The sequence below is a fragment of the Enoplosus armatus genome, chromosome 15, assembly GCF_043641665.1.
Source record: "Enoplosus armatus isolate fEnoArm2 chromosome 15, fEnoArm2.hap1, whole genome shotgun sequence".
Classification (NCBI taxonomy): domain Eukaryota; kingdom Metazoa; phylum Chordata; class Actinopteri; order Centrarchiformes; family Enoplosidae; genus Enoplosus; species Enoplosus armatus.
The window spans coordinates 10978791-10996138 of NC_092194.1; the positions used below are offsets into that span (position 1 = coordinate 10978791).

Below are 17348 nucleotides of genomic sequence, written 5' to 3' on the forward strand. Positions count from 1 at the left end.
TATTTAGTCATACAAAGAAAAGCAGCAGGTAGCTGGGCAGCAGTGTTTACTGTCAATGCAGCCACGCAGTAGGAGAAGAAGTGAGGTGTACAGAAACACATGTAGATGCTTCCAATGCGATGATTCATACAGTACACATAATCAGGTCATTCAGGGGGCCTTATCCCTTCTAACCACTTCAGCGACCTGTCATTGGCAACTGGCTGAATACCGTGTATGTAATCCAAGGGTTTCTAAAGAGGGTGAGTGTGTAAAAGAGAAGTATTTGCGTCATGCATGGCTGGTAACAATAATGTGATACATGACTGGTTTGTTTGTGTGATAACAACGTATTTAAGGTATTGTTTGTGTGGGTTAAGACACTTTTTGGAGGGAGAATTATGAAAAAATAAAGACAGAAAAAATATAATTTCTGTTGGAAAAACGACAATACAGGAAAATCAAATCTGTGGGAACATAATGAAGAGGCATAGGTTATACTAGACAAGGATTTCTGTCTGAATCTTGTGTAAATCTGATAGCAGGGAACCAGCTTAACTGCGCATGTAGAATCAAAACTTCAGTACATAATATGTCAGGAACACAAAAAAGCACATCCTGTTGGAAACTATATTTTGCTTCACAACAGAACAGGTAGTAAGCTGTTATTTCTCAGCTTCAGCCTGCAGCCTACAGATGTAGAGATGACAGTTCAGCACTACAGAGCAGATACAGGACAGGAAGTGTAATTATCTGCTTCTACTGTTCCTCTTCAAAGAGGCAGGGCAAGATGCCAGACAGCCTGACTGGCAAAGGGGAGGGCAGATAGAGAGAGAGATAGCGATGAAGACTGAATTCAAAAAGATCGAAGCAAAGCGCCAGAGAGGAGTGGGAAAAGTGAAGAGGGACTCTCACACCTCACATCTCATCGAGCAGGAGGAAAGTCAAACTTAGCAGAAATCAGCGGGGCAATTTTTCACATTCACCCTCCTGCTTTTCTTTGCTTGACAGCTCCTCAGAGATACAGACGTTTGACACAGACTGTCTGAGAGAGCAGGCAAGAACAAGGGAGAAGAGAAATTAGGAGAATGTGTGAGAGACAGCGACGTGGGGGGGGGGGGTCAAAAGACAAGAGAGTGATGGATTGAGATAGCACAGAGAATGGAGACAGAGAGAGATTGTCATCATCATCATGAACAATGACTCTCTGATAGAGGAGGCCTGTCGCTGCATTTTCAACCCAGCTGAGGGGGGGGGGGGGGGGGGGGTCCACCCGCCTGCCCACCTGCCAGGGCCTCAGTCATGCTTTTAGCATCTGCCAAACTGAAGGACGCTTGGTGCCATGTGCTTTTCACTGAAGGAGCCTGACGTTTGTCACTCACAGTGAGGGCTTCTGTTCTGTTCAGCCTCAGCCAAACAGGGTTTAACGTCCTCGCACACACACACTCACTCCCACCCCATGTAAACAATCCCAGTGTGTGTGAGAAGAGAGCGAGACCCCGGCTCTGAAAGCTCCACATCCACTGCAGCTGTGGGCCGGCCAACAGCTGAAGCCGGGCTGTGGGTCTCTGCTCTCTTTCTGCTTCCTTCTCCACCGACCCCGCCTCCTCCTCCTTCTATGTTTCCATGAAACAGACCTGTAATTTTCACAGCTGTGTCTCGGGCACTGTGCCAGGGTGAGTCAGGGAAAGAGAGACTGAGGGAGAGAGAGGGAGAGAGAGGGGCCGGCTAATGGCTTTTAGAGGAGTACGGGCTACAGCACGGCTTTGCTAATCTTGAGACACTCAAGATTCAAACCAGAGAAATATTCAAACAGCTGCAAAACCCATCTGCATTATTAAACACACAAGTACAAAGTTCTGTAAATTATATGTTAGCCACAAAAGCATTATTCAGGTGTTCGACCTGGGTCTTATTTTCAGAGTTTTGGCCATCATATTTACTGGTTCGGACAGCAGGGTACTCAGCAAAGTAACTTCTGAAATCAAAGTCAGATAATCAGACACGTGGTAATGAGGTCGAGGTTTAGTTAGATTATCTAAACCGCATTATTTGCAGGTAAAAGTGAAAGTGAGTGCACCTGAAAGGACGATAATGACCCCAAATTGCAGGAAATCTGTTTTCACACACAATTTAGTAAATACAACAGATCAATGTTGAACCCAGACGCCTGAGAGGCACAACCCGGGGCAAAAGAAGCACCGTCCATTAAGCGTATTGCCCTCAGCGCAAAGTAATAAATGAAGGCTACTCAGATGAGCGAATGAATATTTCCTCGTCAACTCTTTTCTTCTCTCATTATGGAAGCTGGACAGTAAGAGGACGACGTTCAGAGAGTTTTCAGTAAGAAAACTGCAGAAGTGAGGGAATTACACCCTTGTCTTCATAATTCCAGTTTTGTTCTTGTATGTTGCATATTCCTAAATAAATGTGGGAGGAATAGGTTTGATAGGGACCCAGTAGTTTGCCTCTGGGCCCCCTGGCAGGTTAATCCAGCCTCGATCTCTGCAAGTATCTTGGTGAGTACAATGTTATTATCACCAACAGGAATGATAATAATTACAAAAGTAAGACTCAAGATGTAATAAACCCAAATTATCCTTTAAAATCTGATTAGTAGTGAGACCTGAACAATTAGGCACACATCTACAACTACAACTTGTCATTATGCTTTAACTTATTTCTACTAATAGTGTACTATGCATTTAAAAACACACAGGTTTCCCAGTGACTTACAGTCCAACAGCCACGTGGCCATGCAAATCTTGCCCAAATGAAGTCATTCACTTTGGCTGACAGCAGACAAAAGTAAATTTGTTTAAAAAAAAAAAAAAAAGACCCACGGTGGATTGTACTGAATTCAATCCGGGGGAAAAAACAAGCCAAATGAGCTGTGTGAGCTCCTGTAGATGATATTTAACATCACTCTGTGGGGCGTTTTGTAAAAGTGGGATATGTCAGTGTACTTTTCCAATGCAACTTCATGAACAATAAAGTCATTCATACTGGGTGGGATGTTGTTTTCACTTTCAGAAAATCATTTCCTATATTACAATATCTTTTTATGCATGTAATTTTGCAAGATGAACCACACAATAATATGAACAATAAACCACAATTCTTCTATTCTATTCAATTCTCTGCTGAGCACATGCAGGCTTGTATCTGAGCAGGAAGTACTTGTCTCCTTTGGGAGGAGCAGGGAGGACAGTGTGTTTGGGTGACAGGAGGCACGTTCCCCTCCTCCTCCTCCTCCTCCTCTCTATGGCCACAACAGGACACTTCTCCAGAAATAATGGGATTATGTCCAGGATTGATGTCCAGCTTTATGGCTCACGTGTGTGGGCACTGCACCTCTATTCAACATGCTGCTATGACAGGCCTGTCAAAGTAGGCTGTGGAGAACTGACTGGACACAAATCTACCACGACCTCCAGAACTGAAGCTCTATTGTCGGGCTTTTCTGTCCACAAGAGGCTTTTACAAACACCATTATACTGAAGAACTCACTAGGCAACTTGTATGTAATGCATTATAACCCTGCTGTCATGTCAAAGCCTGTACGCCTCACTGGCCTTCTACAGCAGGAGGTGATCAGCTTCTCACAAATTAGATCAGGGCTGCAACTCACTATTATTTTCATTAGCGATTAATCTGATGATCATTTCTCTGATTTAACAATTCATCATGTAATCTATAAAATGTCAGAAAAAGTGAAAAATGTCCATCACAAGAGGCCAAGCTGAAGTCTTCAATTTGCTTGTTTTATCCAGCCAACAGTGGAGGAAGAAGTATTCAGATCATTGACTTAATTAAAGTACCACAACCACTGTGTGAAAATAATCTAAAGTTAAAATACACAAGTTTTGTTGTAACAAAACTGAAACGCCTGAATCAGGTGCTTCCCAGTTTTAAATTTCCAAAGGGAAAAAGGGGACTGGAGCACACTGATAACGTGTTGAAATGAAATGAAATGAAATGAGTGTTTCCAGCATAGGGGTTACCCCTCAGCATATATCTCCTCTATCAGAGGGCCCTACATAGAGGGGGACTCCCTGTTAATTTAGAAAAACATCACTTCCTCACAGATCACTTTCTCCACAGAGTCTCTCCTCTGACAGGCCGGATCCTTAAAACACTGCAATGTCCTCAAAAGTGATCCAGCTCTAAATAATCTGTTCTGTGCCTTCCTTGATCACGTTCAAACGTTCCCACAATCTGAGACACAGACTGGTTCGTTCTGATGCTAGAAACCCACCGAACACTGTCTCCTGGCCAGCTGAAGTACAGAAGTATCTGCAAAATGTACTTAGAGCATCAAAAGTACACGTTATGCAAGCAGAATGGCCCATGGCAGCTTCAAATCATCATACATTATAATATTGGATTATTACTACTGAAGCATTAACATATAAGGAGCATTTTAATGTTATATCTGGTTGACGAGGAGCTAATTTAAGCTACTTTATATACTTTTGGGTAGTTAAGTGTACAGTTTGTAATTTGTAATTATATGCTTTTCACATCTTAAATCAGCAAAGCAACAACAACTGGCAAATAAACATAGTGCACAATATTTCCCTCTGAGAGGTGATGGAGTAGAAGCATAGTAGCATAAAATGGAAACACTGGAGTAAAGTACAAGTACCTCAAAATGGTACTTGAGTAAAGTAGCTACTTGGGTAAATGTACTTAAAGTGCAAAAGCCAAAGATATTTAAGATATTTATCATCAGAAAGAAACAGCAAATATCCACATTTAAGAACCTGGAAGCAGTGATCTTTTTTGGTATTTTTGCTTTTTATAAAATGACACACGATTAATCGATCATCCCAAATTACGTTAACTAATAGTTTAATCACTCTAGATCCAAAAGAAATAACCAGTAAATACCAGCAGGACCTTTCAGTCTTTCTGTATGTTTTCCTGGTGTTACTGGCCGGCTACCTTACTGTAGTTACTCTGTATCAAACAGCTCTCAGCTCCTCGGTTAGTGTCACTAAACATACAAACAATAACCCGCTGCAGAGTCGAGCCTCGAGCTGGACTCCAACAGAAGCTGCTTGTGTGACATTTTCTGCGATCACGAGCTGGACTCTCAGCTCGAGGCTCCACTCACCGTGTACGCCACGAACAGACAAGAGTGTGCCACCTGCACGAGAGGAGGAAGAAGCCACAGAGATCCCCGAAAAAAGTTTCACCACCAAAAGCGAGGATCCGTCTCTCTGTGTGTCTCTACAGCTGACACACTGGCCCGACCCGGGGCTGCCTCATCGCTCGGTCTCGTCCTGCCTGACACTTTCAGTTTAGCCCGAGAGGCGATAAGAGTTGAGGGCGGCGGAGTCTTACCTCTTTGTAAGCAGGAAAATAACTCCGCAGAGACGGATTTAAAAAAGGAAGATCACTTCCACAGGGCGAGAGGGAGATGCGTCAGGTGTACGCTTCCCGCAAGTGAAGGAGGAAAACAGAGAGGACGACTCATGTTGAGTTGATCGGCTGAAACCTTTTTTTTTTTTCCTGTAACTCCAAACTGCGCTGCTCCGCGCGCGACGCGTAAAAAAGAAACCCCCCCCCAGTCGGTCCACTTTCAACCACGATGCTGGTTTTAAAGGACGAAGCGAGGCGTGCTAAGCGTTCAGCAAGCTCCTGCAAACTACGGCTCACTTCAGCGTGTTTTTACATAACAGCATCATCCGCTTTTTTATGTTGACGCATCATGTAGCGAAAACATGGAGTTTCTTAAAGGGCCACGGACGCGCCGTCCACATGTCACCGTCCCCCAGCAGCCCCGCTGCGGCTGACAGATGGCTTTCACCTAGTTAATGTCTTTAAGCCCTGTTCTTTTGACACTTGTATTAACCCCGGCAGCAGCGGCTGAAAGAGCCGCTCGGGACTCTAAGAAGGACCGGTGGCCCATCGGGCCAGAAACCTGCTCTGACATGTGACTGCATGGAGCCTCCTGGAGCTCTGATGAAGAGGAGTTTGTTTCTCTTTCATGTGACTTTCTTCTTGTGGAACCTGGAGTTTTCACTTAATGGGCTTGTTTTGCACAACATGTGCAGAAACTGTTCGTCAGATTTTGGGTTGTCATGTTTAAACGTTCTTGTCCTTGATTCACTTGATTGTATTTGTTTAGTTCACCAAAGTAAAATAAAGTACACAAATACATGCATTTCATACATGATTGAGGGGAACCACATTATTAATTTTCTGTGTGTATGAACTGGAGACCTCTGCAACATGAACAGTCATCTTGATTGAACATTAATCTCAGACAGGTGCTGGTACAACACATGTTTGCATACATTAACATTTAGTCTGAGCAACTACTGCAACTTCCAAGTAGCCTTCTCTTGGCTGTACTATGCATACATTAAATAGATATCAACCATCCTTTCTAATAAGTCGCCCTTTAATAAAACGTATATTTGTTATAGTTGTTTCATTGATGTCCTTTAATAATGATTTATTGATCAGTTATGAGCTGCTAACACAGGAACAACTTTGCCAGGTTGTGGGAAATCCTTGTGTCCAGTGTTTATCTTTTCTATTTGGTAATAATACATTAATAAATTCATCTGGGTTTCTCATCACGTCTGCATTTACAAGTTGTAAAATGTTAAATTACTTGTTATTAAATGGATATTGAGCCAAGTAAGTGGGCCGATCACCCAAAGGGTTTTTTACAATTGAGCAACCCAAACGTTTTGCTTAATAATGGCTTATAACTGATGTATAAAGCTTTAGTAAACCATTTGTTAACCATTAATAAAGACATTGTAGTTCAAATGTATAAGCCCTTTATGAACACATGAATTCATTAATGGTCAATATTTCCATAATTTTGCATCCTGCTGGTTTAATTTCCAGCTGGCTCTGCATGTCCCCCCTCTCATGGCATTGTTTGACTCCCTGTATTTATTAAAAGAGGTGACATCACTTCCAACCCACATTTATTTACATTAAGTTCAGACTCGACACTGACTGTAAGGAGGGAAACCTTCAGTTGACAATAAGGCATTCAGTTTTAACCTCTCCCTTAAAGGGAGGAGTCCTTCCTGCTTAATAAAGAGCCGCACAGCTGAAAGGACAAAGCACTCTCCACTGACAGAAGTTACACAGCAGCTTCCTTCACAAAGACGTGGACGTTTGAATCATAATCACTTATTACTGATCTGCAAAGCATTAAATGATTGATTAACCCTTTAGAAAGCAGCTAGTGACAAGTTATAAACCCTTTATTGGTAAGCGTTTAGACCTAATCTGATAGTATGTCAGGCCTATTGTATATTTTAAGAATTAATGTTAAACAATAATGGTTTATATACTATAGTAGTATATTCTGATAAGACATTTTAAAAAACAAACATGATTATTTCTCTGTGAAGTGACTTCTGTGTGTCGCAGATGCACAATCATCTCTGAAGTAAACTCCCATCCTTCATCTTGTCATCGTGTGTTTTGATGGGAGAATAAGCCGCCTGTCATTTCAGAAAACTGGCATATTGATTGATTGATTGTCTTTGAGAACATCGGAGGAACACTTGTGGTATTTCGTTTGAGGTCAGTTTCAAAAAGAGAGGAGATGAAGACAAGGAAAAGTCAGTGTGTTTAATGATAAAGAACATTTCCTCTTCACACACACATCAATTACTGTTTATAGCTTTGCTGCTTTTGCTTGAACAGCTCCCTCATCATAACTATGTCGCTCGAATTTAATCACCAGCGGTACATTTCACAGGGAAATATTGTACTTTTGTTTCATTACATCTCCTGACGGCTAAAGTTACTTGTTGCTTTGCAGATTAAGACGTTAACATGCGATCAGATTAAAACATATGATGGATTGTTATAGATTAAACTACCTGAGAGTGGTTACAGCTATCTACATTTTGACAAACTAAAACATTAAAGCACTTCCTAAATGTTAATGCAGCAATAATAATGATCCAATGATACAACACTAAAACCCTCACAGCAGCCATTCTGCATACTCCTGCACCTAAATAACATTTTGAATGCATTGAATATTTTTATAGTGTGGTATACTTTTACTTAAGTAAACCATCAACTAAATATAAACATAAAGTCACTTTCTCAATCAAATCCAGAAAGTGTCTCTGATCACATCACATATTATTTATTTTTAATGTATGATGAATTTTTAAGAGCATACATTCTTACAAGATAAAGTTTTCATTCCAGTCCAGTTCGTCCAGTGTGTTTGTGAGATACTAACGTTTAAATCCGACTTGTTTCCTGGAAAATTCACCCTGAAACCAAACTCCCATGTATTATTCAAATGCTGTGGGATAGTTCAATCTTCCCTTCAGCTTTTCTAGAAACAAGGAGCTCTATGTTCAGTGGGCACAGAGGGACTACAGAAGCATGTAAGTTTTCTTTACAGAGTTTCTCTTTATCACAGGATGCATGTGAAACACAAAGATCAGTCATCTCCTGTCTTTCATCTCCACTGGAGGGTCGAGAAATAAAACAACCAGCTCTGAATACTGTTAAAGCTTCAGCTCAGCGCTGAGAGGTTTTATCACAGAGCGACGTGAACGACACACAGCGGAGCAATACTGAGCAGAATCAAAGTCCAACCAGACAGTCCTCTGCACATCAATCAGCCGGAGCCCTGGGAGCTGATGGAGGGGAAATGGCAGTAGATGGATTGGAGGCAATAAGCTGATGATCCATCATCTCAACAGCTGATGGACAGAGAGAGAGAGAGAGAGAGGGAGAGAGAGAGAGAGAGAGAGAGAGAGAGAGAGAGAGAGAGAGAGGGAGAGGGAGAGGGAAGGATGACCAGAGGAGAAGTCCTTCAAGTTTGAGAAAGAAGAGTATGTCATAGTTTCAAAAGAACAGGGGAGCAGTCATGGTAATAGCAAGACTTCATAAAAGTAATACTTATTTGAATGTTATTTTATAGTAAGTGGTTGAAAGTAATATTTACTCAAGCATTATACTGAAGTACAGTTTTGAGGTGTTTACTCTACTTGATTACTTCCATTTCATGTTACTTTATACTTCTACTCCTCTACATTTCAGAGGCCAATACATTTTGCAATTTTTTCTTTTTTGAATGCAGTAATTCTACTTGTAATTGAGTATATTTATATTTCAGGATTTGATAAAAGGTCTGAATCTTTCTTCCGCCACTCTACATATTTATGTCAATTATTCTGTACACACAAAATTAATGAATATTAAAAAAACCTAGTGTTTAACTATTTTATGTAACTCTGCATAGAAACAATGATTTTCTTGAAAAAGTGCTTGAACCTTGAGAAGCATAGATGCTTAACTTGTCATAAATTAAAAGAAACAGTTGATCTTTTTACTGTATATTTGGCATCTCACAACACATCAGTGTTATCTTATAGTTTCAGAGCAATGAGACACTTTTCTGCAGACGATGTAGTCAGTTATAGTAAAAATACAATACATTGTAAGGCAGTGTGGGAAGTAGAAGATGTAGACGTAGACATCGACTGTATCCAGTTTGTCAAGTCTGCCCTTTGTTGGTCTTTTTTCTCTCTTTTTTTTATTTAGCATAAACACCAACATTAAAAATCAGTGTTATTTTGTAGTTTTGCACGTTGGCAGCACCTGATGAAGGAGCTACTGTATAACAAGTGATGACAGCTGTTAAGGGCTACAGTGGTTTAGTGTATTGCACTTGCATTAAGTTGGTCAAAACTCCAAAAATGCAGGATCCTACATTTCCCATAATGCAACTGGTGGCATCTTTTTATCAAACACTCCCTGCCTCCTAAAATCTTTTAAACTCAAGTCCCCAGACTTTCAGTCATACATTTGTAGTCTGACTTCAGAGTTTTCTTTTTACATTTCTGGAAATTAAGCTTTAGCTCTTAATTATTAAGAAATGACCAAGCATGTAAAAGAAAGTGTGCTTGTGGGACATAAATGTGATCCTTAAGGAAGTACAGAGACACAAAATCAAAAAAAAAATGTTTATTTTTATTTACTGGAAACAGAACTACTATATTTCATACATTTTCACACTGTACATCTACAATCTGACACCAATAGTCCTTTGGAGAGAAGACTAACAGATCTTTAGGAGGGTCTCTCCAGCGGACTGTACAGACAGTTTTCTAATGCTAATTCTCTACAGCAGATCACTCAAACATCAGCTGTTTTTCTTACTGATCAGAAACAGTTAGAGGAAGTCTTCACCTGATGTTCTCAGGTTTTATTGCAGCAACAGTGGCCTGTCTGAGTGTCAAAGTGTCCCGGAGCACAACCTGCTTAGTCATTAGCTTCACATCCATCAGCTCATCTTATGTAGTGATGGTTCAGTATTCACAATTCATTCGTTCTTATAACCCTTGAAACAACAACGTGGTTTGTTGAAGGAGAAACTAAACAGCAGCCATCACAATTATTGATGCCAAAACTGTAGACGGAGTGTTTAAGACGATACAAGTGGCCTAAATAAACCATAACACAATGATGAAATTTTAAAAATGACAGACTGTTACACCACTGCATTATACATTCCCAAAAGATGATTTCATTTCATCACGTAAGAAGAAAATCTGCGATACTGTCCCCTTTATAACAGTTAAATAATTATAATTGGATTGCTTCATTGGCATTTCAGTGGTTATTCAGTCAACCTAACTCCAACTAGTGCACCTAATATGAAAAACTTAATGACATCAAGGCCACTCAACATACTAAATCAACATTTAATTTGTTCTACTGGTTGCAAGTCAGCTTGTAACATCCCAGTCAACTCTGAGTGATTTCATGTTTGTTATATATATGAATTAAAATGGCAGGTGACAATGATTCATGACGACATGTGTGACAATCTAACGGTAGCAACAGTTCATACAGTATAAGGCCCTGGGTGTGAGTAACTGTGTTCATCCACGGCAAACCACTCATACAGTCTTTAGTCGATTGCCTTTTTTTCCACTTCTGATTATTTGAACATGGAGTTGAAGGCTCGTCCAATAATGAGCCGGCGGATTTCACTCGTGCCCGCGCCGATTTCATACAGCTTTGCATCGCGCAAGTATCGTCCCATGGGGTAGTCGTTGATGTAGCCGTTCCCACCTGTTGACAAGTGACACATAAATTAAAGTTAGTGAGCGGGATGCTGTAGAGTACACATGCTATCAAATTCATATACAGACGCTGAGCTCTTAACATCTTTGTCAGTTGCTACCGATCAAACTTGTGTTGCATGGCTGGAATAACTCAACCAATGTGTATTTCACACAGCATAGTTTCATTAATAAATCATACTCAAAAACCTAATTAATCTACATATATATTACTGAGTGATTTTACACTACATTAATGTAATAAAGTCAGCCAATTACAACGTTAATATGTTTAAAACTTGAAAAATGTCGAGATTATAAAGATTATAAAAAGGAAATGAATTAACTTGACATGGTAATTTCTTTGCATAAACTATTACATTCTGTGTACAAAATACTGTAAAATTAAGGCATTTACTGGCAAAACAAGGCAATAATGTGTCATGTGCACTCTCAGCTTGACATGAGGTAAGAATGGCAATAAAACAGGCGATAAAACATGAACACAAAGAGGCAAATTCTTGATAAGGTAACTACAAAAACACTGCATGTAACGTGTCTAGAGAGAAATTCATGTCTGTCAAACATTCTCATTAAAATGAAGTTACATTTCTTCTCTACACCTTATTTCATTACTTCCACTAAGCCACACCTCTTGGCTTCTACCCATCCATACTATATACAGTATAGTCCCACTTCTCTCTATTATATATTGTTAATATCTATACAATAATTAATATAATTCATATTTAAGGTTCAGCTTTCATTTGAACCACTCAGTTTCTTGGCACTTACCCAAACACTGAATGCCATCCAACGCAACCTGAGTGGCGTTCTCCGCACAATACAGGATCACTCCAGCACAGTCCTGCAACGACAGCACAAGTCAACAAAATCACTGTGTGCAGCGGAGAGGAAAACATAAATAAAATAAGATGCTGACATAGGGAATGACTAGAATAAAATAAAACACCTTTTATTCAAGTTAAGTCTTTGGGAGGCATAGAAACTTTTTCTGCACAATAGAATAAATTAAACAATATTTTACCACAATATGAAAGGTCAAACACATACACAACCACCTTCTGACACTATGACATAACATGAAATAAATGTTAAAGATTTTACAGGTCACTAATAAGAGTTTTTTCCCCAAAACTCAAAACTTCAAATCATTATCTGAGATTATAATAATTAGCTGAATTTTGACTTGAATTTCATAGGTCAAAATATTCCAAATGATATGCATTATGTTGGCATTAAACCTGTTAAATGCGTCATTTCAAGCCTTTAAAATACCTTTAAAGATCAAAAGGTATGGAATTAACTGCACAGAACAGCGTTCAAAGAGATACATTTAGATAATTTCAAAATATTAGTTATACAAAATAACCTAACGTAAATAATCTTTTTCTAAACAGGGTGCTGCAGGAGTGGACATATTCTCACCATTGCACTGAAGTGTCCTCTGTCACAAGCCCGGGCAACATTGTACAAATACTGCCGACAGGAGCTCAGCCTGGTGTACATGTCGGCCATCTTGCCTTGCATCAGCTGCAATCAGATGACCATAAAACATCATGTTAATTTCACCTTTAACTTCTACAGCTTCACAGACGCATTACATTACACTTTACGGAGTATATTTCCTGTGACTTCAAACACTACTTTCTTGTATAAAGTGAAAACTGAAGGTCAAACCTGAAATTGTCCGATCTTCTGTCCAAAAGCTTCTCTGACATGAAGGTAGGGGACGGAAAAGTCCACAACTGCCTGCATGATGCTGAAAAGTAATGATAATGTTAAAGACTGCCGAACAAACGAGTCTCATTCAAAGGATACTTAACTACTAGCTTTTTTTAGCTGCAGGCGTGTGTTTACATACAAATGATTTCCTGAGAAAACCCCAGGCAGAGTTTTGAGGTACATCAGTAAAAAGAAATGGACATGAGTATTTGGACTTGATTCAGGCAACTAACAGACAGCACTATGCAAAACTAAATGTGTTATAAATATGTTAGAGAGCACAAAAATTACCCTTTTCATATTGCAATATGTAATTACAATAGAAGTAATGTCCCCATTTTAATTTAAGCCATATTTCTTGTGTGGACTCACCCAATAGGTCCTGATGCAAGCACCAGCCTCTCCAGATCTAAGCCGCTCATCATCACGTAAACACCTTTGTTTAACGGACCAAGAATGTTCTCCTCTACAACAAACAGACGGACACAAAGATTTTAAACTAAACTGGCCTACTTGATAAGAGATCACACGACACACGTGCAAAGAAAATGAGCCAAAACAAAACATGATGTATGGATCCTGCCATTTTACACGAGTGAACATATGGCAGAGCGTGCACTTACACACACACCTGGGATTTTGCAGTCTTCAAAGAGCAGCTCGCAGGTGTTGGATCCCCTCATGCCCAGTTTGTCGAGCTTCTGTGCTGTGGAGAATCCTGGCATTCCCTACAAAATATGCATACGAGTACAAACAAAGTCTTTTAATTGCTGCGATTCTTGTTCCTTTCACATAATTTCGTATCATATTCATTCAACAGAATGCAGAGCTGAAACAGACCAAAACATGTACACCCACCACGTCCCCTGAGCCACAAGTAAATCCCGAGGCAGAGAAGAATACGTCTTCACTTGACTGGATTTACCTTTTCAACGATGAAAGCTGTAATGCCTCTTTGATTCGCCTCAGGATCTGTCTTTGCATAAACAATAAGGACGTCGGCATCTGGCCCATTCGTGATCCAGAACTTGTTGCCATTCAGAATATAGTAGTCACCTGTAGAGAAAAATACAAAGTCAAAATAGAAATGAACTAATACAGAAAAACATTTGTCTGGGTCCATGGTAAACCATCTGTTAATAAAATGTTATTCATGGGTTAAAAGAGTGAAGGTGTGAGTGCAGACCTGTGATTGTGGTTATTTAATAGTTACCTCCTCATAAAACTTTTTAGGTCATCATATTTTCTCTCTGGTTCAACCAGTATAAACCAAACAGGCACCACTACTCTATCATTAACTCAACAAATTCAAAATCAGCTTTTACAAGGTATGAGGTAAGGTGCAGCCACCACGCCAGCCACATCCTTGAGCAAATAGCACTCACTCACTTAGTGGAGCATCATAACGGCTATATTTGCATTTCTGTGACCATGTTCACCTTCTACAGGTGGCTTTAAATGTTCTGCTTTGATATTATCCATTAATTTAAGAAACATAAAGGGCACTGATAATGTCTTTGTCTTCTGTAACAATCCTGTGCGTTAACCTGTATAAACTGAGTTCTTTTTAGGCCACTTGGGGGCAGTGGAAACAAGTTGTGAACACACCATTTGACATATCATCACCTTTTAAGTTAATACAGTGAACCTGTTGGCAACATAATTCTTTTGGAGTCACATTCATCAGGTGGCCAAAACACAAGTCTAATATTCACTCTCTTTTAGCTGGTTTTATTGGCTCATGCTCAGCCCACTCTCTCCACTCAGAGCAGCAGTATGTGGGAAGTTTTTGGAGAAAATACAAATTGACTCAGCCAAACATAGTACTTGTAAAATGTCTAAAACCACCTCAGAAATACAAATGTATCAAAGGGAGAGATCTTAGTTTTGCTGCATACAGAGACTACACTTCATGATAGTTCATTAGCCGAGGAAATGAGGCTCCAAAAATAGACTACAAGCAGGTTTGCAAAAAATATTACAGCAAAATTAAGGAGATCTGAACATAGTTAGCTCTATTCATGCTGTGCCAGAGATGAAACGTTTTCCTCCGTCTCTGAACCCTCTACGAGGCTGCAAAATGAACAGCCTACATACTTCTCTTATCAGGCTGCATAGCTGCTTGTCAGTGAAGTGGTGTGACGATGAGATGGTGTAAAATCAAATACATACATACACAACACAGGATACGCCATCTGTCAGAGGATCAGTCTGTGGCCACGCAGGAATAAAATATCAACAGGTGGGAACTTTTCGCTTTGCTGCTGTCTCTTTACAGCAGAGCAACCAGAGCATATTCAGCAATATTTGACGGTAAAACATATTTATGAAAGTATAAATATATGAACTACAAAAACAAGCCTTTATTGATCACCAGAGGGGAAAGTCAGTGTTGCAGTAGCACAAGGATGGAAATATATACAGATAAAGAGAATGTACTAGAAACTATATGAGAGCAATAAAGAAAAGGGTTATAATATAAAATATAGAGGAATAAATCACACTCTTTGGTGTCCTACCTTGCTTCTTGGCTTTGAGTTTCATGGCTACGACATCAGAGCCGGCATTGGGCTCACTCATGGCCAGAGCTCCTACATGCTCTCCTGTCATTAGCTGGCAACAGGAAAGACCATGATGAGAATGATAAACTGAATCCATCTTAGCTTGTGGTTTTATACATTTTTCAACCGCTTTAAAATGTAAATCATGAGATGTTTTGGTTCTGACCTTTGGCATGTACTTCTCCTTCTGTTTCTCATTGCAGTGGCGCACCATCTGGTTGACACAGAGGTTGGAGTGGGCGCCGTAACTGAGAGCAATGGCTGCCGACACTCGTGACATCTCCTCCATCACAATGACATGATCGAGGTAGCCCAATCCTGTGCCCCCATATTCCACTGAAAAAGATATAGAGAGTTAGCAATGCAACTACTTCTACATGTAGAATGTTTTTTTTCTCCAGACTTACCTGGGGCAGTGATCCCAAGGAGTCCCATCTCCCCCATGTCTTTCCAAAAGTCCTGGTGGAAAGACAATGCAAAAAGTTACCAAGACAGAAATCCTGCTCTTGGTTTGGTGGTAAATGTACATGTGGAAATACACAACTCTCATATGACAGCCAGTACAGCTTCATGTTCATGACAATGCCAACACTTCCTGAACTATTCAACTCAATCAGGGAACCACAGGTATGCGTTTCAACTCACCCGCATTCGTGTAAATTCATTGTTCTTGTCGATCTCGTCGGCATAAGGTGCAAGCTTTTCTGCACAGAATTTACGAACCGTCTGCCTGAGCTGTGCAAAAGACACGACACAAACAACAGACTTTCAAATAACTGATTCATATAGGTCATTATTTGAGACACTGGTCAGTTTCACCTAAAACAAGGGGAGCCAAATGTTCTGTGTGAGTTACAGGTGAATGTGCCTAGATGTTTCACAATCATGCAGGTACATTCAACATCATAATGCCTTGGTCTGGAGGAAAGCCACTTTCAACCAATCAAATCCTTTATATGAACCCCACCCCCTGCCCTCCTCCCAGCCAGACCCTCTCACTTTGTACTAAATACCACTGGCCTGCTGTCACCTTGCATTAAACTGATAAAGCAAGACTGGAAAGCAAGTTTGGATGAGCATTTTCCCTCTCACTAACTTATCTTTCCATTTCGATAGCTTAGCTGATAACGTTATAGCTATCAGGGCTAATAGTGGTAGCTAAATCAAGCTGGTTAAGCTTGTAACTCTGCCCCTAGATAAATTATTAGTGCCACTTGCTTTCATACTTACATGCGAGCAAATACAACTAATTTAGACTGACATTAAGTACCTGTGCAGTGCGAAGAATCTGTTTGCTAGGTGGTTAGCTAGGTCGGCTAACATCAAGGTCTTACTGCGACTGTTAACGTTAGCTAACGTTATGTCATCACGTCATGTGCACAGCGTCCTTTAACAGTCCATGAAACTTATTGAACCACACTGTACTTACGCTTTGTTTAACGTGAATTTAAGGGCTCTTTCTTTTCACTGCTAGCTGTTTATCTGCACGGACAAGTGCATTTTGTGTTGCTTGTTAGCTAACCAGTGTGGCTAACCTGTATCTGCTCGTCGGTGAGTCCGTTCACCACATCGTCCACCGGGATGGAAGCCCCGGCGCATCCTCTCCTCGCCACCGCGGGGATGGATAACCTGGAGCCGAGGCGGAGAGCGTTTCTGACGGCAAACATAGTGTTGTTTTCTGACCTGAAGGTAAAAGGTGAGAAACACGCCTATAGTTGACGCGCTGGATGGTTATCAGACCCCGGGTTAGCTGCCCTTTAGCAGAGACAAAGTAAGAGGTCTCACTCCGGTACTATATCCCACAAACAAAAACACAGTCGTTGTCTTCTTCTTCTTTTTCCTTCTTGTTTCTTCGCACCAACGCCACCTACTGGACTGGAGTTTACATAAGTAGATCAGTTAACTGGCAGTTGAAAACTCAGAATCAGGTTTATTGCCAAGTAAATTTACACATACACAAATTACACAAAATATAATAAAG

The 17348-nt window shown here is 40.3% G+C and overlaps 1 protein-coding gene across 3 annotated transcripts; it reads right to left on the reverse strand.

Annotated features, from left to right (window-relative positions):
• Window positions 1–9942: 9942 nt before the first annotated feature.
• On the reverse strand, window positions 9943–17201 carry ivd (isovaleryl-CoA dehydrogenase). 3 transcript variants are annotated; one of them, XM_070920106.1, is made up of 13 exons: window positions 16903–17201; window positions 16005–16102; window positions 15907–15973; window positions 15775–15826; window positions 15534–15703; window positions 15326–15419; window positions 13732–13862; window positions 13436–13534; window positions 13179–13270; window positions 12762–12843; window positions 12510–12614; window positions 11856–11928; window positions 9943–11070 (listed from the first exon to the last, which is right to left on the reverse strand). In XM_070920106.1, the coding sequence occupies exons 1-13, from the start codon at window positions 17032–17034 to the stop codon at window positions 10937–10939; spliced, it is 1329 nt and encodes a 442-aa protein (XP_070776207.1). In that variant the 5' UTR covers window positions 17035–17201; the 3' UTR covers window positions 9943–10936. The 3 variants fall into 3 exon arrangements, with proteins under 3 accessions (XP_070776207.1, XP_070776208.1, XP_070776209.1); XM_070920107.1 differs by lacking the exon at window positions 15907–15973 and having other exon boundaries at window positions 16013–16102; XM_070920108.1 differs by lacking the exons at window positions 15907–15973; window positions 16005–16102.
• Window positions 17202–17348: the final 147 nt, after the last annotated feature.

What these genes read in the sequence shown, in the direction of transcription:
- ivd (XM_070920106.1), bottom strand. Translation starts at nt 17,034, where the DNA reads ATGTTTGCCGTCAGAAACGCTCTCCGCCTCGGCTCCAGGTTATCCATC. An exon ending in GAGGACACTTCAGTGCAATG is followed by an intron (nt 11,929 to 12,509) that starts GTGAGAATATGT and finishes CTGTCGTTGCAG; the next exon opens with GACTGTGCTGGAGTGATCCT. An exon ending in GGATGGCATTCAGTGTTTGG is followed by an intron (nt 11,071 to 11,855) that starts GTAAGTGCCAAG and finishes ACTTGTCAACAG; the next exon opens with GTGGGAACGGCTACATCAAC.